Below are 26,265 nucleotides of genomic sequence, written 5' to 3'. Positions count from 1 at the left end.
TTTTCCCTCTCCTCGTTCCCTGGATTGTTTGCTTTGTTTCTTCTACTACTCGGATGGGGGACCACAGAGTTGTAGTACTCGTTGGTGACGCTTTAACCGAGAACTTTTAGGCGCCCCGGGGGCTCAGCGTATAGCAAAAAAGAGAGTTTACAAGGGGGGTGGGCGTATAGAAAATGAAAAAAAAATGGGTTGTCACGATGGAGGGGGACACAGCCAGCTTAGTTGTTTTTATTGAAGTTGGCGTGTAAGCACCAATAGTAGACTACCAACACGCTATACGAAACGGCCTCCCTTCAGCTCTTTGAGATGCAACCCCAGGCCAATATTCTACATGGTTCGCAGAGTAAGAGAAATAAAGGGAGGCGCGGCGTTAGCGGCGCAGTCGCAACGTGACACCTTTTTCTTCTTCGGCACTTGCGGCTGAGGCATGCAAGGTGCATATGTAGGTTAATATAAAGGATGTTAAATAAAACACGGCCCTAGCTGGAGACGGAATAACGCCTCGTCTGCGGCAATAGTAGCAGTAGCGCGTGTGGCTGATGCGAAGCCGGGGAAGTGGTGCCGGTTGGTGGAGCGGGGCAGAGAGTAACTAAGTGACAGGAGCACGCCATAGTGGTCGCCAAAGGATACATTGCCACATGCGGATCTTGGGGGATGGTAAGGCACGCCGTCAGGAGATGCGGTCAACGGAGCTGACAGCCAGTTGGGTGAACCGTGTCTGAGCATGCATTAGCAGTTTCGAGGTGGCGCCTGTCGTTCAGACGGACAGGGGCGCTATACAACAACGTCCCGAGGACACGGCGTTTTCGATACTTGGACCCCCGTCTTTTGTGTGTGGTGGCTGGAACAGCGAAGCGACTTGGCGGCCAGCCTGAAATGCTGCTGACCGCTTAAACTCCGGGCCACCCATTTGCAAGGCTACGCTAACGCCACTCCAGTAAAAAGTAGACATGTAGCCTCGCATCACATCATCCTAAGGCGGCATACTGTGTACACGTTTTGGTTTTTCTTCACCACGGACCCACTCATAGCACTCGCGAATATCGTCTTTAAGCATTCCTATTAGACATTTGTAGCCATCATGTAATCACTAACAATGCAAACAAATATTGAAAGACCGCCACTCCGCCTATAGAGGCAATGCCGACGAGAGCGTGTATGTCCTGCTCGCACCACTCATCGACACCCACAGAGTCAGGGGATCGCTGCCTAGCTGCTCCTTGGTCGCGCCAGTCGAGTCTGCTACCGACCCTGGCACCGTGATTGGAACAGTTGCACCACACTTGTTTCCACCTGCCGTGAACACGCTCACAGACTCGATGCTTGCGCCATTAGTCGATGTCTTCCACGTCAGGCTAGGCCTGCAGAGATCGCGCGTCTGCCTGTTGAGGAACTCCTGGGCAATGTCGTCATGCTTAAGCGTCTTCATGGGCCAGGTCGTCCTAGAGACGTGTGTCAGCATTGCTTAATCCAATACGGCCATGGTTTACGTACAGGCGCGTCATCTCACTGGTCACAACCTCGAGCCACGACATGAGTAGCGAGTATTGGCCCGTCTTGCCATTAATAGTAGTCGTTGGCACATCAGCAACCCGCATGTTAGCCTGGTGGAACATGTACCTGCGTAATGTCTCAGTAAACTTTCTTCAAGCGGATAGGGGCGGAGACTTACGGATCCCAGTGTAGCCCAAAAAGATTGCGCATCGCCGTATCCCGGGCATTGGCCAATAGGTCGTCAAATGTACCGGCGCCAGCAGATGTGTCAATCCATTCCTGGGTAGTGCAGGCTGGCAGATCGCAGTTGTAGTAGATCAGAGTGGCCCAACGAGGCATGATATTCAGACCAGCATACCCATTAAGCGACGTCGTCGTGGCCAGTGGCCAGAACGAGCTCTGCGTGTTGCGGAGACGTGGTCGGGTATTGTCGCCAACCACATTGGTGATGCCATTATCCATCCATGCCTTGATGGCGTCTGCGTTGAACAGACCAGTAATGGCAGGGGGGATGAGACCCTTGGTACTCCATCGCTTAGCAGCATCGAGTCCTACTTGCTTGAGCCACGCTCTGTTGAAGGAAATTTCTTTTGATGTATCCGCATAGGTGGCATTAGTCAAGTCCATGTGTGAGCTAGCGTCTTGTCAGCAGCGGCCAGGGTCTTAGTAGCAATTGGATACGTACAAGGTGTGGGAGACATGAGCAAAAGCGTCGCGGTTTGATGTCACTGCAAACCAGTTCTCAAGCGGGTCAATCTGGGCACACTGGAGACTCCACGTGTACGAAGTGGGTGTCGTAGGCCAGATGTTTACGCCGGTACCAGGGGGCTTGGAGTATTCCGGGCTGCCGTCAGGTTGATCAGAGTATTCAATAGCTTGGGGAGGGCTGCAGCGTGTCTGGCCCAGATCTGTGTATGCAGATGCTTCAATGTCACCGTTACCGTTGTGGCCAATCTCAATGAAGAATTCGGATCCCGCGGGTAGCCTTGCGTTGAGAGCAGCTTGCCATGTCACGTGGGTCGTGAGATCCTGTGGCGTGGCGCGGTAGTTTTGGCCTGCTGGGCGGTACAAGCCCGTCTCGAGGAACATGTCGTCAACTTGCGCGCTGAGATAGATTCTCCTGAAACCAAGGAAGAGGCCTCTGGTCATCCAAGTGATCCACGCGTGCTGCAGAATGTTGCTGGATGGCGCCCAGTCTAGCGCAAATGGAAGAAACCATGCCATCTGTTGGCGTGCACCAATCTGGTTGATGACTGCAGCAGTACCAGCATTGGAAAAGCTAGCAAACTCCCATGCAATTGACGAGTTTGTGATTGTGGCCGGAGTATGGTAGATGCTGGCAATGCTGATCGGCACACCCCTGTCACCATGGTTAGTCCTGCTTGCACCTCATGTTTCTGACTGCCAACGTTTGCCACCGGCACCGATTGTGGAAGTCGAGCAGAGATCTCGGCCCATTGTGGAAATTGGAGTCAAGGAATCTTCTGCACTTACGTCTTGAGATTGGCCGAAGGGAAGCCACTTGTGTTGGTGAAGGTGACTGGTTGATCCTCCAAGCTGCCACCAGTGCTAACAACACCAAATTCAGTGGTAGGAAAGACGTCCAAGCGGACCATTCTCACGCCAAAGTTGGTCTGGTAAGCGTACAACTGGTTCCATTGATCGGTTGTAAGTGCGCTTCGGTACGAGTTATCGTAGTTGTAGCTAACTTCGCCCACGACAACGATACCACCGTAGTTGCCATTTGTTGCAGAAGCATTGAGAAGGGGAAGATTGGTAATACCAGCCTGAGGAACAACTAGGGTCTCAAAGGGTATGCCATAGCCCTGAAGACCAAGTGAGGCGCTGTTCAGCGCGGAAGTAGCATCGCGAGCGATGACCAAAACGGTGCTTGAGACCGTTGCACTTCCCACAAACGCCGACACTGGTTGCAGAACGAGTGAGAGGGAAGAGACTAAGCATGCTCGCAATAACGAGCGAGAATAGGACGACATGATTAAAAGAGAAGTGAAACAATGAATACTTGAAGTGGCTGTCTCTGAGGAATCTAGGCATATTAATAAAGAAGTCTCGGCAAAATTTATCCCATAGATCACCTCAAGTATAACGGTCCAGATGCGGTAAATGATCAAGGGACTATTGATTTTCCATTTTTGTTTCCACCACATTGAAAGTTACGACTTGTAGTCGGATCTAGTCTTAGGCGTACCACGGCATTGAGTTCAGCTTGACGCCTCCAAAAATCGTGGAGGTCGTAAAACCGGGGAGTAGCTTGCTGACATGGAATGGGGCGTACTATTAACCTTGGCCAGCACACTATTGCCAAATCCTCAGGTGATGCCCGTTGAGGAGAAAAGGCTGATGCCACGTGAAAAAAATATCGTATCGTGCCGCCGCGGTGGATCGTGATGGACAAGCACATAGTAGGATCACGCTTTAACTCTCGGCTTTGGATTCAACCAGGTCGCTGGGTACGTACCGGGGCAGTTTAGCAGAGCGAGATTGAGGAGATTGCTACTATGTGCTCAGGCTGTAGTCACAGTAGAGGACCGGGGTGCGGGCACATCCTGTACGTAAGCGGGTGGAGGGAGCGGTATGTTGAGGAGATCCCTGGCCAGTGTCTTCGTTAGTGGTGTGCCTGTTGTCCCAGCAGGCGCTTGGCTGCAGTCAGCATGTGGTGGATCGGGCCAGGGTCAGGGCCAGGGCAAGAGCCTGCTGCATTTGCCTTGCATGAGCGCCGGAGACAAGGCCGGAGCGAGTGCCATATTAGATGAAGTCTGATATTAACGTCGTAGTGTGGAGGAGGTTAGGCTAAAAGGCGTGCCGGGCGGGACGCTGCAACAAGTGGAGAGCCAAATTTAGCGCGCACAGGCCAGGATGAGGGAAGAAACCGCACCCTGACATTGTCAGCCTCGCCACGGCTACTCCTGTCCACCACTCTCACCTCGTCGCCACCAAAGATCCACCGTCCCCCGAACCCAGGATCCCGCTTTGGTCGGGTTGCAGTCCCCGTTCGTGTCCGGGATAGATGAATCTGGCCACTATAATCCCGCTAGTGCACTATGTCCATGCTTTTGCCTATGCCCGGCCTAAGGGCTTCGTGCTCATCACGCCGGCTCACTGTCATCTGTAGTGCCCGCCAAGCGCCGTATTGCGATATTCTCGAAGGATGAGGGCGCCTTCTCTAACTGCTGCCGATCCTGGAGTGGACATTGCTTCGGCTAGCCACTGGCCATGGTTGCTAATGCACTGCCAGATCGACAGCTAACTAACACCTGACTGTACTCTAGCATACGAAGCACACCATGCACCTCTTGATCAGCTCTCAGCTGGCCTTCACCAGTCGACTGCCAGTCTTTGCTAGCCCTTCTTGTTGTGTGGTCGCCGTCGACTCGCCCTCGCTGTGACACCACTTCTCCATGCAGCGGGCTGTCGCCTCTTGTTTTTTTACTTGATAACCCACTTATGCCCAATGCCTATTGTCACCCGTCCAGCATAGAAAACCGTAAAGTCTGTTCGGATTACAACTGTCAGCATAGGCGCAAGCCTTGTAGTCGGACAAGGTCCACGCCGTCGCAACCATGGCAAAGCCCGACGTTCTAGGTATCGAGGCCTTCAAGGATGGCACGCGAATCCGGGACTGGTGGGATTGGACTCTCATTGCCATCATTGCTGCTAGCGGATTTGTCGGCCTTGTCGCTCTCGTTTGGTCTACTTATCGTTCTCTCCGAAAACTGTTCAAGGTAGGAAAAGTTGCTGCCCCGACATGCGCCCAGAACTGACAAACCCTGCAGGAGGATGAAGACGAAACTGCTCTGCCACGGTCTGTACAAGAGCGCATTCATCTCCTGTCAAACAGCTCAAGCGTCATTCGCGTTACGCACGCGCTCCCCGCCAAACCATCATCTTTTGGCGTCTACCTTGGCGCATTGCAAACCCCAGTCACTCCAGAGGAGGCGCAGGTCCTGTCGCAATGGGAAGCGCTCGTCTTAGATTACCAGCAGACTGGTGTCCTAGAGGCTGTCAGTAATGATGATGTTCCCATGGGACCTTACATTATCGCGCGACTCGATCTATCCCATGTTATCACTTCGGCCGCAAAGGGCACCGAGTTGGACCTGTCACAAGCGATATATCTGGTATCTTGCACAATTGAACAGAACTTGCGACGACCAGACCAGAAGCGATACTTCACTGGTGTTCTCATTGCTGAATGGCGCGACCGCGTTCCCATCGCTTTGCTGCATGGCCTCACAAAGCTTCTTTCAGCCCATGGATTGGATAGTTATCTGGAGATCGGCGCTCCCGACTTCTTGGACGGTGTAAAGAAGCTCGACCTCTCGCTCTTTGCTGGCGCAGTGGTTCGCAATGGTACGATCAAGTCGAATGGAGAGCGTCGCGATTTCTTCGACATGGACAAGATGAAGACGACAACCAGGTCATTTGTTTCCCAAGCTTGCCAACGTTCGTTTGTCACAATGATGTGGGACACAGTCGATGATAATGCCGAGCTATCGCACGCTGTTCTTAGAAGGGCGCACATGTGGTGCAGTTATCATGGCGCTGTGCCGTACTTCCCACGGCAGTGCGCTCTGACCAACATTCACGATGTCAGCTCTTGTGAGGAGCCTTTGGCCGCTTTCCAGTGGCTGAAGACCCGAAAGGTTATGGACGTCCATGACAAGTACCGAACTGCCCGTACGATTTCGCCTGGATTTTCTAGCCTCTTTGACGACTACGTCCCGCTACAAGAGATTTTCCCTCTCTTGGCCGACACGCTCGCCGGCCTTGATGGAGACATGCATGACGATGACGACTCATCTAGCACACTTACACTCACTGTGGAGTATCCCGAAGTTGATGAGAATGGAGTGTTGGTCCCCCACGAACCCTCATCACCCACGAGTTTGGGGCTCGACTGGACCATGGCGGTGGAAAAGCACACCGACAACCCACTATCATGTTCTTTCGATGGATCACTGTATTCATCCTTGGGATGCTTTCCAATCGGTATTGATGCTTCTAAAGCCGATTTCGATCGCGTCCTCAAGTCGCAGCGGCATCTGCGAGATCTCAAGCTGCTTACCCGTCTCCCCATAGAACACTTCAGTGCTACTTCTGCAACCCTCAGCCGCTACGCTTCTAGCAGCAGCCACTTTCTGAATCTTGTGCCTACTATGAGAGAAGCTATTCTAGCTCTCGTAGAGGCGTTGGACCATGCTGTTGAGGATGGTGCCGATCCTTACCGATTCCAAGCATATTCTGCACTTGATTCAGGATTTCATACTCCCAATGGCGCCTCATTTTGGGGAGTGTGGGAACTGGACCCTCGGACTAAAGCCACCATCATATATGTGTCCAAGTCCGTACAGGATGTCAAAGGGGTTCTGCTTCACACATATCTGAGCATGATGGGCTTTTCTAGGTACCAGTGTTTCCTTGCTGAATACGGTCTTAGCGAATTCGCTGCCGGATCTTTCTCACCAGAACGACTACCGGATCGGCTGGTTCAAGATCTGGATCTCCTTTCTTCCTCGGAGCTTCTAAATTACCTGCAGCATATCCGCTACTCAGAATGGGAAGAGGAATGCTCGCTGCTTCCTGCGATTCGCGAACGCTGCAAGGAGTTGCTGATTGATGTACCTACATATCATCAGTTTAAGCAACTAAGCAATGTAGACTACATTGGCGAGAAAGTCACCGATGAGGAGCTAGTGAACGCGAAACTCAAATGGTATCGACTCTCGCGTGTGCCGACACTCGATGAGGCGCAAGCTTTGCAACTCTTCAGACACATCAACGAGGTGTTTCTCAACATACTATGGTGGAGGGATCACCAGAAGCTTGATACCATCACTTCAGCCATCACGGACATCACTAGTCGGGGAACACTCGACTCGGCCGCCGACTTTGTCCTTTTCTGTATCTTTTGTGCAGCTAGGAAAGCCGGATTCGAAGAAGTCTACATTGAGGTCTCAGACAGGAACCCACTCTTCAACCAGTATTCCGATCAGAGTGCGGCATTCGCAGAGCTCTTTGCGCTGGGATCTCGATGTGAAGCTTATTTCGATATCAAGCCTAGCGACATGGGTATCTTGCTATCGGAGAAGCACAGGGCCTACTACAACCAAGAAGAACACCAGCCTCCGATGTGGATCTTCAATGCGCCTTCATTTGCTTCCGCCTATGCTGCAGCCCAGACAGATATCGATCCTGAGCAGAAGGCCTCCGTCATGCCTGCCTATCGTCGCTTTACATTCTTGAGTGTCTTCGCCATTCCTGCCCTTGTCGACATTGTGCTTCTTTCAACTACTGGACACGGCCTCTACCTGAGTGTGAGAATGACTGACGACGAGAGGTACTATGCTACGCTGGCATTGATGTGTTCATTGCTGCTCTCTGGTGCCATCGGAACTTGGATTTCTATCGGTGGCACATACTATCTCATTTCCATGGCCTTCTCAGCAGCCAACATGTTTGTCCTCACACGCTTAGTTGGTGGTCTGGCTTTCACTCTTGCTGGCTGTCTTCTTGGATTTATCGTCATCTCAGCTGTATCAGGGCCTGGTCATGGCGCTGTCTTCTTCTTCTACCTCTTTGGCCTGACTACATACCTGACTGTCCTGGCTGTGCTTTCCACTTATCAGATTCCTGGATCCAGTTTCCTCAATGGCCGCAAGATCATTATCATGGTCATTCCAACCTTGATAATCTCCCCTATTCTGACCATCTTCATTGGGATGAAAGGCAATGACGTTTACCTCTATCTGGGCGTTTTGTATATCTTCGTAACCCTTTTGATTCTTGGCACCAGACGCGTGGCAACTCAATGGGTAACTTGGTATCATAACATTAAGACACTCAACGATTCAGATATCAAGAACTGGTATATGAAATTGCACTCTGAGAGGGAACAAGAAGCGACCGCCCTCAAGAACAAAGGCCAAAGCAAGGGAGCAGCTGCATCAACTGTCGCGGGCGGATCCCTCGTTGCCTCTTCGGAGGGGTCTTTTAGCGAGCCAGACATCTTCCAGGGCATGAGCGAACCAGCCATTCTCGCCTTGTGCCGCAACGCTCTCCATGAAGCCGTACTAAAAGAACATGGACGTCATTTCTGGGAGAAGTCTACAAAAGATGCATTCGTCAAACAAATGGCTGGCTGCTGGGATTCGACATTGTTTTTATTGGATTGGTACGCTCGCATAACAGACACCAAGCGACCTATTCCATACAGTTCGACTTGGAACCTCGAAACCCAAGTCGCGCTGGAGAGTATGCAACAATCTCAGAAGGGAATTCGCCTCCACAACTCTTTCATTCACTGGCGAACAGCAGGTGATGAAATCTACTGCGGTATTCTTTACTTCCTAGTCGCACTCATGGATCGATGGCTGGACATATTGAACGGGGGCCAGACAGTGGATATGCCAGGAGTAGACGGACCCATTCAACTGTCAGCCGGCCTTGGACTTGCATACGACTTTGCAGGTGAGATGGACACAGCGTTCCGCCTATCAGTTGGTTTCGGACTTGCGTACTACCTGATCGGAGCTGTCCTACTCGACTACAAGGCTCAGCACCTACACACCCTGTCGGAGCAGATGGCACCCATCTCGATCGAAAACACGCAACAGATCAAACAAGCCAAAGCCAACGACCTGAAATTTAGGCGTCACCTCTACTTCAATACCTTGTGTCGCTTCATCGGCGTCCACGTATGGGCGCTTGCTTTCTGCACCGCCCTCATCTGGATCTTCAATAGCTCGTCTGTTGGACTGACCCTGTTCTTGTCCTACGTTGGCGCTTATACTGGATTGTTGCTGTACCAGTACAACAAGATATTCTCTGGCCCACACGCGCTCATGCCATTGCTAGCAGCTGTCGTGGTTGGTTTGATAGTAGGCAACGTACTCTTGGCAGTCTTCCCTGGTTTCCTCTACGACAGGATTATCGCTCTTGCCGCGTCAACTTGGACAGCAGCCCTTCTTTCATTTCGAACTGCTAAACTAGGCATGCCAGAAGCTCTAGACTTCAGTAAATGGGTCTCAGAGTCATTCTCATCAGCCAAGCGTTCCAAAAATGCAGCAACTACTGTGGATGGGCAGCCTAGTGATGGAACACAGTCACAGCTCAATGACAAGTTCCACGCATACAACAGCGGCAACAGCGATTCCGAATACAGTCAAAGCGAGCTCCGCGCATACTGCAACATGATTCGAGCTGCTCCAAAAGAGAACAGATATCGTGTCAATCCAGTCGGCCAACCCGGTGACCAAATCGTTGCGTTGCTGCTATCATGCACTCACGATAGTCTGTCGAGGCTTGCTCTACAAGCGTTCCCGGCCATGCCATCAACAATTCAACGAATCGTGTCGGCTTGGAGAAATGGGCAAATTGATGTCTTCATTGTCCCTCTCCAGACGGTTGTCAACTTCAACAACGATCTTCGTGCCATTTCGCACTTTGCCGACGGTCATTTGACATTGTATGTGACATCGGACGCGAAGGGCCCAGGCTTTGGCCAGACGAACGTGAGCAGCAACTGCACTGCCATCGCCGAAACTCTACTTCATGCATGCATGGAAACATTCCTCGACACTCCGCACTCACAAGCTGAGATTGCGGAATCTATTCTTGCATGCAGGGAGAACGACGGCGAGCAGGATGCTATCTCAGAGTGCAACAGACGCTCGATGCCGGCATTGGTTGCGGGACAAGACGCTTTGACGTATGGAAAGGCCTGTCGCAAAGAGCTTTTGCGAAATCTGTGCCTTGGATTCGACTGTGAAACTCAGTGGGATAACCTGCCATTGGATATACGACGACTGTTTTTCCGACGTTGTCTCGGTATCCGAGCACCTTACACGAACAAGGAACTATCATGGATCCACGAAAACATCCGCACTGAAGAGTCTTGTACGATTCTCTCAGTCATCGCACGCTATGATCTAGGAGCATACTTGGCGGTTGTCAAGTACAGCTACTTTAGGAATCGAGGCGATCAATCACTCTCCAACAAAGAATATCGCCAAGTCACTGCGGATATCCAAACGGCGTACCATCCGGTCCTCAATCGTTCTGCCGTTTCGATGTTTAGCTTGTTCACTGAATATATCCGCCTTCCGGTTGCCTATGTGTATCATTCTGCCGGAACCTGGGTCAAGTTCTTTGTTCTGGCGTGCATGGCCGATCCCGAGTATCAGCGTGAACTGAACGGGGCACTGCTGCACAAACCGTGGGTTGTTGCCAAGCCGACTACATTTCTTCTTACAGGACTGTGGATCTATAGTCGACGCGCAATGTCCATAGCTCTACCGTTCTTCCTCTACCATCGTCGCAAGGACATTGCAGGCCTGGCGGGAACCGTCAAGGGAAGTTTGATCATCCAGAGAAAGAATCGCTTGGTGATCCAAAGTGCCGGAGATACTGAGACGGCTTTCGTTCACCCTGACAAAGACGGCGGCTTCAAGTTGATCTTCTATCCAGGCGCCCTAAAAACCGAGCCGACCTGGGGTCAGGTTCGTGTTTCTCACTACGATAAAGAAATGCGCATCAAGCTACGACAAGAGTGGAAGAACGGCTCCGTCACCAATGAGTTTACTTACGAATATGACACGAACCAAACACAAAGCAAGGTTAGGATTTCGAAAGTACGGTCAAGCAAGATCCCCCTCAGCCGGATTTGCGGCAAGGGCGAAAACGACGGATCAAAGGTCTTGTACAACCACAAGGGCCACATTGAATCTGGAAGTTACATCAGTCACAACAACCTGGTACGCTTCAAATACCATTACCGAAAGAACGCAAAGTACGACGATGAACTTCTTCGCGCCGAGTTTGTGCTTCCACATATGTCGGCCAATGTCAGCTGGTGCGCGCCTCCTGTTCGCCATGCCGAGAAGACAGAGCGCTGGATACCCACTCCGCGTGTCCATGAAGCGACCTTCGTCCAAGGTGCCGACGTTTACGAATGCACATGGTTTTATGATCACAAGTTCCATCCAACAATCACCACTAAGCTCAACGGTATCATGGTTGATACACCAGACATGATCCGTCACGATTGGCTTGGCGTTCTCAAGAAGCCCACTCGTTGCACTTTCGCTGATGAAAACCCTCTACTGGCATTCAAGACTCCGACCTCCAACTTCGTGGGCAGGCTGTTCCGAAGGAACATCAAGCAGCAAGAGATCTCTACCTCCCGAGCCCGATCTCACCTCTGGAAGGCTTGGAAGAAGCGTAATGACCTTGACGGAGTCGTCATTCGCTGGGTCGATGAGGAATTGATCCGAAAGGAGGCTCTGCTAAGACCTTACTGGAGACGCCGTGATCGTGGAAGTCTCGTCAAAGCAGAAGACTACCTTGCACTACACGCCGATGCCATCATGGCCAGCTCAGATCTCACCAGCGATATCAGCGCGTGGACCCCTCTAGCCATCCGCATGAGCGATCTGTTCAGTTTCGGTCAAGGTGGAGATGCTGTCGTCTTCACCAGAACCAAGGCGCTACAACGCGATACCGATAACTCGCTACACGTCATTGCCGTCGATACTGGAACCTGGCCAAACGAAGGTGGTGGTGTCTCAGCATGTCGCCGAGATCTCATCAACAACCTTCGCACTATCAAATGGCACATGGTCGTCGAATCAGCTAATGACTTTGGACTGCCAAAGCACCAGACTGAAGAGAACGTCGAATCCCTGAAGATTATTCCCCTATGGGGCTTGGACTTTATGCACCCCAACCACGGCATGTTCACCAATAAGCTAGACAGCGAGGTTGATCATCTTGTCAAGGCAGCAACTTTGACTGACATTGAGACAAACTTCATTCCTACACTGACCGCTCTTGTCCGCGGAGCGCGAGCCACTACCATGACTTCGGCAGATGTCAAGCAGGCAACTCGTGCTTTGGTTAACCTCAACACATACTTCCAAGACTCGCGCCACTGGAAAGAAGTCTGGACTAGCGACATCGTCAAAGACTCGTGGAGGAAGCTATGGCTGACAGATGACATGCCCAATGCCCAACCAGCAAAGGAATGGTTCCGTACCGAGCTGCCAACTCTTGGTCACTTTGACACTGCGTTGGAACTGTGGTATAGGTGTAAGTAGAACCTGCCAGCCTATATCGAGCGAAACTGACCTGTACAGATCTCTTCATTTTCTCCATTCCGATCCCCGACAAGATCCCGCATGTCTTCCAGGCCTCTCACCACAGTGTCTCTGCATCTTACGGTATCGTTTGCAAGCTCAAGCGCAACTGTACACTTCAGATCTGGGATCACGCCATCTCCTGGCGTGAGACTAACCTCTACCTGTCGTCGGCAATGTGCACTCTACCACCATTTATCCGAAACTCGCTGCTGGGCCTGATGAAGCTGACCTCATGTCTGATTCTTCATCATGCCGATCAGATCCTTCCATGTGCAGGTATGTATGCGATTCTTGAATCTACCACACTCAACTAACTCGCTACTCTAGACTTCTTCAACCCAGGATGGGAAATTGAAATTGGAAGCGCAAAAGGACAGCTCACGCACCGCAACGTCTTCAAGCGCAAGGTCGATCCTATCGTCAACGGCATCACTGATATGACCAAGTTTGCTCCAGTCACGGAGATCAAGGCAAAGACACCAACCGTGACGATGTTGTCCCACGTCTGGTTCGCCAAGGACATCAAGACAGCTCTTCTGGCCGCCGACATTATTACAAACGAGTGGGGTTTTAAGGACTACAAGCTCGAGATTTACGGTGCTCTCAACAAATCTCCCGTCTATTCTTCCGAGTGTCAGGAGATTCTCGCCTGTAAGGGTCTAGGCCAGAATGTCACTATGCGCGGTACAGCGGATCCGGCAATGGTTCTTGCAAACACTTGGCTGTTCCTCAACTCATCGGTCTCCGAAGGTCTTCCACTCGCACTCGGAGAAGCGGCCTTGACTGGCGCCCCTGTCGTCTGCACTGATGTGGGTGCATCTCTCCGCGTGCTCACTGATCCCGACGATGGCAAACGCTACAGCGAAGTCGTCGCCCCCAACGACGCCTACGGCCTTGCCCGCGCCCAAATCAACCTCCTCGCCATGCTCGATGAATGGGCCCAATATGCCGACGACGGCCCCGGCGTCGCCGCCCCTATCCTCCCCCACAAGCCCACCCCGCGCGATGTTGAAATCATAACGCGCCGCATGTACGAGAAGACCGAGCACCGCCGCAAACTCGGCATGATGGCCCGCAACATTGTCCAAAAATCCTTTGGCGGCGAGCGCTACCTCCGCGAGCACGAACAAATGCTCTGGATTGGCAAGTCCTTTTACGAAATGCTCGATTTCGAAAAGCAATCTCCGCCGCCCCGCAACCCAGCACGTATGTTGTCGCTCCGCCACAAGGTGCCGCAGCGCGATACTTTGGATACAACGGCGAGCAGCAGCATCTTCGACCCCCAAATGGAAAAGATGATGCATCCCCGTCGTCCCTTTGCTCCCCATCGCGACTCAGCTGCTACATCCTTCTCGTCCGTCTACATCGACGACGACGGCGGTCCTTCTTCCTCAGCGTACTCTCCCGACCTCCCCTGGGAGTCCGAGCCTTGGGACACGGCACCCGGGTCCGCGGGCGCAAGTACCAAATACGCCACGTCGGAAAGCGACGAGTGGGCGCTACCCGTCATCCCGAGGCCGACGAGGACATACTCGGGAACGCACATTGCGCCGATGCGGTCGCCCTCGTCTGTGTCGCCTGGCAAGGGCAAACGCCCAATGCAATTCCAGTACGCGGGACAAATGGGCACCGGCGAGGGTGGAATGCTAGATCCACGACGCGATGTCCTCGCGCGAACAAGTTGGGCGCCAAATAGTGGCCGCAGTAGTTTGAGGAAGAGTCATTTGAATGAGATGGAACTTGCGTAGTTTGGCATTACAACGGTAGTTGTTTTTCGCTTCTTTCTTTCTTTCTTTTTTTTCAACGGATAACCTCCCCCCCTTTCGAGATGTAGAAGGGAAGATATCCACGGATGCGTGATTAGCTATTGTATGATCTTCATGTTTTCCTGTTTTTTAATGTTTTTTTTTTTTAGAAAAGCGTTGCATTACTGCTTTAGCGGATTGGCTTTTCTTGACTGCGTTTGAGCGTAGCGAACTTGGCTTTGATGAGAGAGTGTGTGTGTGAGAGAGAGAGAGAGAGAGAGAGAGATTCCCCACCCCCACACGGATAGATTGAGTGCGATGTGGGTATATAGTAGAATGTGAAGATTTCTTCTAGAGCGAGTTTTGTACCTTGTACTTTGTGGAGACTTTGTATGTGATGATGGATGGAAATTGAAGGGAGGAGAGTGAAGATGCGTTGTTGGTGAGATTGAGGTTGAAACGTGCGAAGATGTAGGATATGAAGATTTATTCTACAGAGCGAGAGAGGGTACAAACTGCTTGATGTGTATGGGGAGAGGGGGGGACGTTGAAGTGATTTGCAGGAAAAAGTCACGAGAGTAGAGATGGTTCGGGAGTTATGGAGATGAGAGTGCGCAGATGCGACTGCATGTGCTGAGTGAGACGGTGATTGAAATGGGGTTCATTGATCAAGATGGGATGGGCAGGCGCGAGATGATGAGATAGATGTAAGGAGGGGGCTGTGGAATGATGGGCCTGGTAATATGGTGGACATCGATTATTATTTTGATTGGGAGCGGTGAAAAGATGGGAATGAGGAATTGGTGGTGGTGGCCAAGAGAATATGCGCATCTCTCTCGGGATATGAAAAGCGGTTTGTTCCGTTGTGACATTGAGAGGTTTCATTCACAGCGCAGTGTGAATAGCAAAATGGGGCACAAACCCGGCACATCTTGAATACCCCTTTTTCGAATATCGACATCGGATATCTCCCTTTTTCTATTACACTCGCTCAATGCGAATATCAATAGCACATGGGGGTAATCATGTGAAACCGACGTGGTGTTGCGCTCGGACTGGGCCGGGTACCAAGTATTGTCGATTTCATTCTCTGACACATTAATGTTACGTTACGCTTGCATGTTGGCGACAGAAGCGTGATGAAGTGGCAGTTACATCGGTTACTGCACCCGGATGCCGCTACAAAACGGTTTCCATGGCTAGTGTTGCGGAGCGACGAGTCGTGGAAAGATGGCTGAACAATACCGTCGTTCGTGATGGTTGGGCCTTTTCCACGATTGCGGGATACTATAAGCTAGAGCTACAAGTCCACATGAGCTGAGGGGCCTACGATACCAAGAGAGATAGATACTCCGCGCTTTGATAGATACTCCCTCCCGAGCGATAAGGTTCGATATCTTGTATCAACTAAACCAGCGCACGACTGCATGTGGTCGTTTTTACTGGTTAAACGTCATCGGGATGTGACCTATTTGGAGCAACAATGGCGCAGTCATATGACGTGTTTTGAAAAGAGTCATGAAACAACACAAATCTTGACACGACGGGGTGGGTGCAATATTTTGATGATGAGGGTGGAGTGGTAGATTAAAAAAAAGTGTCGTGGTTGAGCAAATCGACGATACATACCAAGTCAGGTATGCAGACCAATCCACTGGATAATCTTGGGGGCTGACACGTTCTATTGATGGGATTGCAGCGATCGCCGCGCCTAGAACTCGTCATGTTGCCTATTTAAGCAATTTGGTTCGGTATTTGTCGTCATACGTTGCGGCTCCGCGACAGTGACGGGTAAGGAGTACCGCACCCGCGCCGTTTGCGGCGAGGACATGTCGTAATGTCAACGGCGGCCGTGAAGTAATACGAAGAGGCTACCGCGATAGGAGGGACGCGTGGATTTGCATCGTCGTGATGCCTATCAATCTCGGGACGCTTTCTTAGCGATTTGACGTATGGCAGATTGCCGATTAGGAAGGGGAACCTGGTTGATGATGCGATGGTTACCCCGTTTTCAACCTATTGTCTGCTCTTATCTTCCGAGTCGTGGTATAGGAAAGCGAGCTGCAGCATCGGAAATGACGCCAGAGGGCCGCCCAATGGGGTGTTTGTGCAGTCCATGGATGAAGGGCCGAAGACGTCTTGTAACGGACCGGGGTTTACATCATGCTGCTTCAGCTGTCAAGGTACAAATCCTTGAAGACAGAATCGGGAAGCCGTCTTTGGTTGTACCACTGGCGACCCTGGTTGCGCATCAACGGGTACACGCCTGGGCTTTGGAGTTTCCCCATATCGGGTGCAATGCTAGCGCCATTGGCACGTGACTGTGGATAGGTGATCGGACCGACCAGACAACGCGGTTTAGTGCAGAAGCATGAAATGCTTAGTGCATACTGTATAGTGCCCAAGAGTGGGGATTCGTGTACAGCGTGTATCGGGTGGGCAAGGCGCGGCGCCAGGTGACTTTGTGTGAACCGTCTCGAGGTGGTAGCGGGACTCGGGATTCAACGTGAACAAGGCAAATGTACACTGGTGGGGCAGAGCACAGAGCAGAGTGAAGCATCAGATGCGGGTAATGAGGCCATGCATTGGCTCTAGACGGTCGTGGTAACGGGGTACCTTGACTGATGATTTTCGCGTGGCTGTAGCCGTACTCGCACCGATGCGAGATGACGTTGAGGGTGAGGGTGAAGGGAAGGAAAGGAAGGGGTCGGGATGCTGGTGGGAGGAGCCAGCCGTGAGATGATGAAGTAAGTGTTTAGCTTGGTTGAATATCACATGAAATGTACTACATAGTCAAAGCACGTGGGAAGGGGAGGGGGGCGAATGCAAGCGTCGTCAACGCTTGTTGTGACGGCGAGCTGTCGTTGCTGGGTAGTGTGTATGTATGCTTACCTGCCTAACCCTGCGCACTTTGAGTTTGTTGGTAGGAGGTTGAGGAGCAGGAGTGCTTAGGAACCCCAGACTACCATTTCCATGGGACAGCGAAACGGCGTGGGCGACAAGGGAGATACGAGCATAATGGAGCGTAAGTATACACAGTGCAGCACAGTACGTCAACAGGGCTGATGCACGGCGCGCAGTGCCTAAGGTTGAAACAGTCTAGCGGAGACACCCTTGACGGTACGCTAGCATTGGATGGGGACATGGTGTGTATAGTAGATGTCGATGTACGGTGCATCATGCATCCATCCGGTTATACGGTTAGCGGTGAATAGGGCTAGCCGCGACTGGCAATGGATTCCCAAAGGGATTTGGGGTCGTGTTGGAAACGAACGAGAGAGGGAGGGGCGGCTCGCCAGACCTGCTGCAAGAGATGTGTTGACGTTGCAGAGTGGAGGGCGATTCAGGTGAGATTGAAATGGACGGCACAGCGGCAGCTACGGGGCTGGTTACTGGCTGTAGGGCTAAAGTTTGCCAAATGCCGTTTGCGATGCAGGCTGCATGAACGACAGATGGGCGGCGACTGTGACTGGGAAGCAGAGAGTGACGTCGGCCAGTCAGTCTGGACGGAAAAAGCGCCGGTCGGCCTTTGGGTGAGCAGCAGCCGCTTGGCGAAGGTGGTGATAGGCGACTGCGGGAGGCCCGCGCCCCAACGAAATGCGCCCCGACCGAGAGCGGCGATTGAGGGGAGAGGGAGGGGAAGAGGGAGGGGAGAGGAAGTGTGTGTGTGTGTGAATGGGGGATGGGATGCATGCTATTGCTCGAGTGAAGGAATGTAATATGTATGTAGTAGTATGTACGTATATATGTGCGTGGTATGTGGTCATGTAGACGACATGTAAAATGGGTAAAGAGCATACACGAGAGACGGGGAGATACGTGTCGTCCGGCTTAGACGACAGGGGCATGGGGCGTATGAATGGATGGATAGGCGGAGGAGTGGAGGGGTGGATGTAGTAAGATGTGTGTGTATGTGCGTGCGTGAGAGTGAGAGAGGGTGAATGAGTGAGTAGTGTACACGTCTGTTGGCCGAGTGCAACGCGTGCGTGCGTGAGCGAGCGAGCGAGCGAGCGAGTGTGAGAGAGAGAGTGTGTGTACTACAGTATGCAGAGGCCGGGCGTGGGAGCAGCTGCAGGGTCCAATCAAGGCAGGCGGGCAGGGATGGGCTTGCTGTGGTCAAGGCAGGCGCGAGGCAGGCGCTCGGGTGGTCGGGCTCCGGTGGTGTCAAAGGAAGCAAGTCGACAGTAGCAGCAGAGATTCGCAGTCAGCTGGCCGGGAGACCATGTTTCGGACCAGGAGTCGAGGCAAGGCAATGGTAATTTGGCCAGTAGCGGGCGTGGGGGGCAATGCTTTAAGACGATGGAAGGGAAACGGGGCAGGCGCTGGAGAAGGAGCACGACATTGCGGGTCGTGGGCTCAGGCTGATGCCGATCTCCTCAGCAGCTGCACGTAAGCAGGCGACACCATGTGCCCCATACACTGAAGGGCGAGCGAGCAGCCGTGGACCATGGGGTATTAGGCTTGGTAGCAGCAGTAGGCCTGCCGCTCACACTGCATTGACTACTGCCTGTATACGAGGGCGCGGGGGAGCGTGACTGTGACTGTGCCTGTGGCTAGGCTGGGGGCTGGATTCTCGGGAGGACTGCGGCTGAGGGAGTGCATGTAGAGTAGGTGTAAGTAGGTACTTGGATACATGGTAGTACGTAGACTTGGATGCATGGATGGATTGGATGTAGTGTATACAGCCTCTGGGCTCCCAGCTGGTGGCCGTCTGGAGCGAGGCCGTTGCGCGGGTGCTGGAGGCTGCTGGCTGGCTTGGCGAGGGTGAGTTGGAGTAGGCCAGTCAGTGTAGGGACGGGGCCTCCGATCAATTGTAGCGCCAGGGCTAGCTGGGCAGGCTGGCGGCGGCCACTTAGTCTGCTGCTTGTGTAAGAGCTGCCCAAACACAGGCAAACAGCCGAAACGAGCCCGGCCAGGGCAGATGCAACGCGCCGACCTGCCCGTTCAACTGGCTTGAAACCTCTGCGACGGCATTGCAGAGAGCGTGCTATGCTTTGGACGGGTGCTTCAACAGATTTCTAGTAAATACGAGTACCCGAGCCCGAGGAGTAGTAGCAGGCCCTGTTGCGGCTAGGCCATGTCCTCGTCGTGTGGCGCCACCCCTCGCTCCTGCGCACTACCACGACCACCCACCAGCACCAACACCAGCACCAGCACCAGCACCCGCCCACGCCCATGGTAGCAGCTGGCGTGTGTGTCCGTGTAGCATGTACTTAGTATTACCAGTACTTGGTCTGTATGGAGCCAGCGTCAGCGTCAGCGGCGGTTCGCAGGCCCGTGTTGGGAGCATGGAGGAAGGGCCCCCCCTGGTCAGGTGATCACCGCCACCATGAGCACACCCAAGCCCAGCAACACCATGTGCATCAGCAGCACGCGGGCGGAATTTCCTCGGATCACACCTGCGCCACTGCAAACGGGCTCGGGCCCGGGCGCAGGCTCAGCGATGCCAGCGACTTACTGCGTACTTGGGACCAACTGCCATGCGTCCAGTAGCATGCCCTTCTAGAAGACGGCGACAAATGCACGGAGCAAGGATGGCCTGGCAGCAGCAGCAGCAGCAGGCAATGACAATGGCACAGTGGCCAGCAACGACAGCAACGAACAGGCGCTCCGGCTCTAGTCCATGCCCAAGTGCATCGTCCATCCGACTAGCAGTTAGTTGTAGGGGCGACCAACCGTGTGGCCGTGCATGCCATGCCTTGCCTTGCCTTGCCATGCTCTCTCAGTCTCGTCTCGTCTCGTCTGCCTCCAAACACGCCTCTGCCTCGGCCGGCAGCGCCGCCCCGCCACGGACGGCCCTCGCTGCTCGTTGCTCGATGACATTCATCCACCCTTGGTGCCGGGTGCCTGTCGCTCGCACACGCACACGCACACGCAGCGCGCCAGTGAGCTTCGGCCGTTCTATTGCAGTCGCGTGTGTGGCCGCTCATTTCGTCATGCAACCCGCCATGGCTCTTCGTCAGAGTTGCACCTTTGCTGCCGGCGACGCATACAGGTTACAGTAGCGCCAGCCCGCAATTGGCCGCACCCACCCACCCATCGCCAGGGATCCTCCAAGCCCGCCCAGCAGTCGGCCGCTTGTCCCTTCTACCCTCGTTAACCTCGTCACCGCTTCCACGCCAACATATAGCCCGCCCCAGGCCCCGGCTTCACCCACGGCCATCGGTACTTTTTTTTTATACCCCAAAAAACACTACCATTGCCCCCCCGGACCTGAATTGCTAAAGGCACACGCATCTCTCCTGCTGCTGCTGCCTCGTATTGCTCACTACTGCTCCCTCCATCACTGTGCCCTACCGTCCACCAACATCTATTGTTGCACCACGCACCAATCCTCGCCTGCACCACGCCACACCACACCACCGCCGCACAGTCATCTGGGACCGCGCTTAAACGCCTCGCACAGTCCCCGCCACAACACCGCGCGCACCCCCGCCGCTGCTTATATCCCATTGACTTCGCCTAACCGTGAAGCTGGATTCATACGAGCACCCGCCTCCCCTCACCCACTCGCCGCGCGAATCCACCGCAGCGAGCACTCCCATCACCACGCCTGTTGACCACCCCTCATCACCGCACTTTGGCCGTGTCAACAAGGACTCCCCCGCCACCCTCGTCAACCTCTGGCACCGCAAGCCCCACGAGCTTGCCGCTAGCCGCCAACCAGACGAGGACGTCTTGTTCGAGGACGCGGGCGACTGCAGCTTTTCGCTCTTCCCCCAAGAGCCTCAAGTTCACGCCGGCTTCGCAGACATGGCTACTGCCTCGCCCATTGACATCCAGACGCCCCCGCGCTATGGCTCAAACTCTCCCCCAAACCAGACCTCCAACCTCACTTCTGCCCTCAAGCAGGCAGAGGCCCAGCCAGACCTAGCCACCACCCCAGGCCTGCTGAATCCTAACAATTTCGACTTCAACCACAATGCCCGTCCCAGCATCAGCGAGCGCCACCCCTCCATCAGCATGCTCGGCTCCTCCTTTTACGGAAACAGCGGCGCCAGGCCCATCACCATGAAGGATCGCGGGCGTCGCGAGAGCACAAACATGGGCAGCTTCGCCGGCGGCATGAGTTGGGGCGGCCACTCGGTCGGCTCGTGGATTCGCGATGAGTAAGTTACCCCCACCCACTTTCGGGCCGCCACAACAAAACCCGACTAACACGTTTTCCGCAGCATCATGATGGGCACTTCACCCGCACCTTTTGCCAACAACTCGCCTTCGTTCCACTCGTCATCATATCTGCCCAAGATGGAAGCCGCCTTTATGAAGGATTTTACTTGCTGTGGCCTCACTCTCGCCTCGCTGCACGACCTGCTGCAGCACTTTGAGGAGACGCACGCAAACGCGCCTGCCGCCCGCCCCCAACAGCCCCCCACAAATGGCTTCACCTCTGCATCCGGTGCGTCCACAAACTCGATCGCGCCCAGCCAGACACAGGGCGATGCACCTTTCAACACCCAAAATGGCTTCCAACAAAGATCAGGCTCAGTCGGCGCACACCGCCCACGGATAGGCTCCGTCAGCCGCTCCAACCTGTCCACTGTACAGGACATGGATTCGCTGGACGACATGGACATGGATGACATTAATTTTGACACACTGGGCTCCATTGATGAGCAGCAGCAGCAGCAGCAACAGCAGCAGCAGCCCATGCAGCAGTTCCCAGTACAAAATCAATTCAACCAGAACCAGAACCAGCAGTCAAATCTCAACGTCAACGTCAACATGGCCAACAACATGCAAAACCACCAAGGCATGAGGACATCAACACCAAACACGCCCTCAGCCTCGCAGCAATTCAACCTTCAGAACAACCCCACCGTGTCTTCGGTCAACACGCCAACAATGGGCACCATGCCCATGGCAAACCACAACTTGACCTCGCCAGAATCCTCACACCCCGGCACTCCAGCCGAGCTTGACATGGATTTTGGCGGCTTCAACCCAATGATGGGAATGGACATGGGAATGCCCATGGGCATGAACTTCAACGGAAATGGCAACGGCAACTTTGGCATGGCCGCTTTTGACAACAACGGCACAATCGACCAGCCGGGCAAGCGTCTGTTCAGCAAGCAGGGTGGTGGTCTTAACCAAGCACAGCTGCAAGCAGCTCTCAAGAACTACCAGCTCAGCGGAAACGACCAGAGCGAAATGGCCAGGCGGTTACGGGAACAACAGCTCCTCAACGGTGCCAGCATCCCCCAATTCCCATTCCCCGAAGAGGTCAAGCCATTCCGATGCCCGGTTATTGGATGCGAAAAGGCGTACAAGAACCAAAACGGTCTCAAGTACCACAAGCAGCACGGCCACCAGAACCAGCAGCTCAAGGAGAACGACGACGGCACATTTTCCATTGTCGATCCCCTGACCTCGATCCCATACCCCGGCACAGTCGGTATGGAGAAGGAAAAGCCATATCGCTGCGAAGTCTGTGGCAAGCGGTACAAGAACCTCAACGGTCTCAAATACCACCGCTCCCACGCACCTCACTGCAACCCCGAGTTGGCCATGCAGAAGCTTGGCCTTACTGGAAACCTTCAGAATCTGCAGAATGCCAATGTTGCGGGTGCTGGAATGGGTGGCATAGATCCTTCCATGTTCTAAGCCACATATGCCTTGAACTTTACCTCTACTTCTCCTAATACCCATTTTCTATCATCCAAGACGAAAAGGTCACGACTGGTTTCACCTCTTTCGTCATCTGCATCTCCTGGCGTTTCTCGGATTGGGAGAATCTTTTCATTCTCATCTCCTACCCCCAAGCCAGCCAACCCTGGTGTTTGGATACGAAAAAAAATGCCCGCCGGCCAGCCACATGTTTCGATTCATGTACATACATCTCTCGAGAGGTGCATCTTCCTTTACCAACACGCCACGCTTGGTATCACGATTTGATGCTCATTACCAGAGGTGAATGAGTGGCCATGTCCTTTTATTTGTTTTTTTTTACGCGGAATATATCCCCTGGGTCATCATTGTCATTTTCTGTCTGTCTCCGACTCTTTTTCTAGACTTTGGGTCTTTGTAACAACGGGCGTTTAAATCGCAGTCACAAAAAGTTATCAAAACAGGTCTACGCTTATGCGCTGTGTTTTTATTTGTTTCTTTCAGTATGATATAGTTTATAGACTTGGAGGATTTTCTTGTCAGCCAGTCAATCAGTCAGTCAGTCAGTCAACAATGGGGATTTCAAGAGGGGTCTCTCTAATACTACGCTCTACATGCTCTCCACCTCGATTCAATCCGTCTTCCGCTCCTCCCGTCTCGTCACTCACCGTCATCGCCTTCTGGCCGCCGTTTCAACACGCAGACAACAGACCGAGTAAGCAACAGAATGGAAAAAGTCCATCCCACGTATCAACACGTTGCTGTTACAAGTTACAAGGTTCTTCCATGTTCACTCGAAGGACCACGAGTCCTCTTCGGCCAGGGTGGCGTTACGGCCGTTGGGCCAAGAGTCGGCAATCGAAAAGCATCAACACAGCCAAACGAGAGCTAGCACAGCTGCTCAGCTAGTCGACGACACACGAAACACACGTGCGTTCTTACTGACTAACAGCATGCCCAACTCGGAGCAATGATAGCCCACAAATGTATTCGTGCCCATAGCGCACATGCGCCTTGCCCGCACTCAGGGTCCTTTAAGCGGCACGTCCACGCACGCACGTACGCACGCACATGTATGCAATACCGCACGTGTGTCTATGACTCGCCTCACGTCTGGCTTGCCAAGACACGACTTCATGTTACCTCCCCACGCTACTGTTACTAGACTGCCCGTCGCAATAGCCGCCGACGGGCTAGACGGCCTGCATGACATGCATTTTGTGCGCCCCAACTGCCTCTTTGGGCATGACGGCTGTCACGTGTGGGCGTTCTGGTGGCTCTTGTGTCTGGGTGTGGTTTTCTTGGCCGTATTTGGCCGAGACTATGGCCGACGAGTCAAGTGTTCAAGGAACGGCTGGAGAAGGGTTAAGCCCTGGGAATAAACGGCTAGAATAGAGTAGATTGGGGAGATTTGAAATGGGAGATTTAGTGGCAAATGTCTTTGTTTTGCGGGTTAGGGAAGGGTAAAAGGTACCGAGGCTGCGGATCAGGGTACACGGAATATGTAGATGAGGGTTTCACCAAGTATTTACAAGGGCAAAGGGATGTGGGTAAAAGGGTCCACGCGTAAGATGGATAGAATAATTATGGGCACCTTTTTTTTGGTCGGATAAAAACATAATAGTCTAACTCGTCCGTGAAACATGGGCCCTTTCCTATTACTATTACTACTTCTTCTTCTTCTCAAATTCTCACCTGCATCAAGGTAAATCCACAACAAAGTGTGTAACACAGACACATCAACACACACCCGAAAACCAACCCGATACTACCCATCTTGCTTTTTTTTTTACCTCTCTCCCATCTCTCTAAAACCCTGGCTATACGTAGCTACACATATAATGTCATGCACGCAATTATCCCACTATGCAAGGATCCTAACCAAGCCACGTGCGCCTGTAGCGCTACGTGCGGGAACGTAGAAAAATAAAGGATACTTTCTTCATTCCTTTTGCGGCAGGGAATGCTGTTTGTAGGGACAGAAGGCTCATCTTTTGTGAGCACGAGATTTGAATACAGAGAGATGACAGAGTAAGCATAGATGTTTGAATGTGGTGGGCTTTTCCTTCTTTCTTTCCTTCCCTCTGCACAAGGCCCAAGCTCCCCACATCTATCCCCATAGCCCCTCCATCACCCCACCAAATCGTACTTTTAACCGTCATTTCCGGACCTCATTCTTGAAATCGTGATCGTGAGTCCAAATCGTCCGGTTGCATAGTCCTGTTTCTTGCTTTCTTGCTTGGGCATCCTTGCATGCTCGCAATCCTCACCTAATCTACCTCCCCTACCTCATCATCTCAATATCATCTAGATATATTTCCTGCATCCATCTCTTCCCTACCCAATCACCGCGATCTCGCAAAGCCACACAGCACTACTTGCGAGCGGACACGCTTCATCCCGCTCCGCTTACATCTGTTCTCCCATCCCTGTTCCCCGCCCCCGCCCCCGCCAGCCACCGCGCACCCCAAACAAGACATTCCTTTGGTACACACTTGTAATCGCCAACGGAAATCATCTAGATTTCGCAAATCGAGTGCGCCGTGCGCTTATGCAATGCACCGTCAGCCGTTTCACTACGCCACCTGGAGAAAGAGTGAGATAGGAAAGCGCAAGGGATGAGATAATAGTAATAGACCTCGGGTGCCACCTGGCTTAGTAGTACTAATGCCACACACGCTGTTTCCTTGGCTCTTGCGCTGATAACCCTTTTGTCAACTTGTCCTCAACCAACCTCGTGATTTTCGTGTTCCAAAGATATATGAGGTGTGTTTCTGGGGATTGTAGTAGTACACCTGACCCCACACGCTTCCCCGTTTTTTTTGTCGTGTCTTCCAGTACAAATGGCCACATACGGTACGTTTGGTGGGGACGCGGGACGGCATCCCGTGCCTAGATCTGAGGCGCCATGGGAGAAGCTAAAGGCTGAGTCGTATTCCCTTTTCTTGAAGCTGAGCGATTTGCCCAAGGGGACGTATGATGAGTTTGAAGCTTCGTGGGCGGACAAAGAGAATGGCGAGTTCAAGGGCGGGCTGGGCGCGGTGATTATAGTGAGGTACACTGAGACGCCTGTTGGTATGTTTGACATCTCCTTTGATCCCCAAGATTCCATCGTCCGAAAAGGCCATCGTATTTGTAAAGAGCAAGGGAGGTCGGATCCGCAAAGCTCCATACACCTAACCCCCCCCCCCCCCCCGCACTCAACTCATTCTAACCAAACCCCCCTCCAACAAGGCCCCTACGACGAAATCATCTTCGTC

General features: G+C 53.0%; 4 protein-coding genes across 4 annotated transcripts; 3 read left to right on the top strand and 1 right to left on the bottom strand.

The window, feature by feature from the left end:
- Nucleotides 1-1,129: 1,129 nt before the first annotated feature.
- Nucleotides 1,130-3,488, bottom strand: COCMIDRAFT_106196 (uncharacterized protein; the record flags this gene model as incomplete). Its single annotated transcript, XM_007693864.1, has 5 exons — nucleotides 1,130-1,442; nucleotides 1,495-1,620; nucleotides 1,673-2,128; nucleotides 2,180-2,854; nucleotides 2,989-3,488. The coding sequence occupies 5 exons, from the start codon at nucleotides 3,486-3,488 to the stop codon at nucleotides 1,130-1,132; spliced, it is 2,070 nt and encodes a 689-aa protein (XP_007692054.1).
- A 1,587-nt stretch (nucleotides 3,489-5,075) lies between these two features.
- COCMIDRAFT_8854 (glycosyltransferase family 4 protein) lies at nucleotides 5,076-14,398 on the top strand (the record flags this gene model as incomplete). Its single annotated transcript, XM_007693856.1, has 4 exons — nucleotides 5,076-5,237; nucleotides 5,289-12,600; nucleotides 12,648-12,926; nucleotides 12,978-14,398. The coding sequence occupies 4 exons, from the start codon at nucleotides 5,076-5,078 to the stop codon at nucleotides 14,396-14,398; spliced, it is 9,174 nt and encodes a 3,057-aa protein (XP_007692046.1).
- A 5,326-nt stretch (nucleotides 14,399-19,724) lies between these two features.
- Nucleotides 19,725-23,002, top strand: COCMIDRAFT_8853 (uncharacterized protein; the record flags this gene model as incomplete). Its single annotated transcript, XM_007693855.1, has 3 exons — nucleotides 19,725-19,856; nucleotides 20,870-21,504; nucleotides 21,568-23,002. 3 exons carry the CDS (start codon nucleotides 19,725-19,727, stop codon nucleotides 23,000-23,002), a joined length of 2,202 nt encoding a protein of 733 aa, XP_007692045.1.
- A 2,846-nt stretch (nucleotides 23,003-25,848) lies between these two features.
- COCMIDRAFT_78258 (uncharacterized protein) lies at nucleotides 25,849-26,091 on the top strand (the record flags this gene model as incomplete). The annotated part of the gene is made up of 1 exon (XM_007693863.1): nucleotides 25,849-26,091. A coding segment is annotated over one exon (243 nt), but the record flags the coding sequence as incomplete, so codon positions are not given.
- Nucleotides 26,092-26,265: the final 174 nt, after the last annotated feature.

This window comes from Bipolaris oryzae, assembly GCF_000523455.1.
Source record: "Bipolaris oryzae ATCC 44560 unplaced genomic scaffold scaffold_185, whole genome shotgun sequence".
NCBI lineage: Eukaryota > Fungi > Ascomycota > Dothideomycetes > Pleosporales > Pleosporaceae > Bipolaris > Bipolaris oryzae.
Note: the sequence above shows the minus strand (reverse complement) of the source record. Positions and strands in the feature narration are given on the sequence as shown.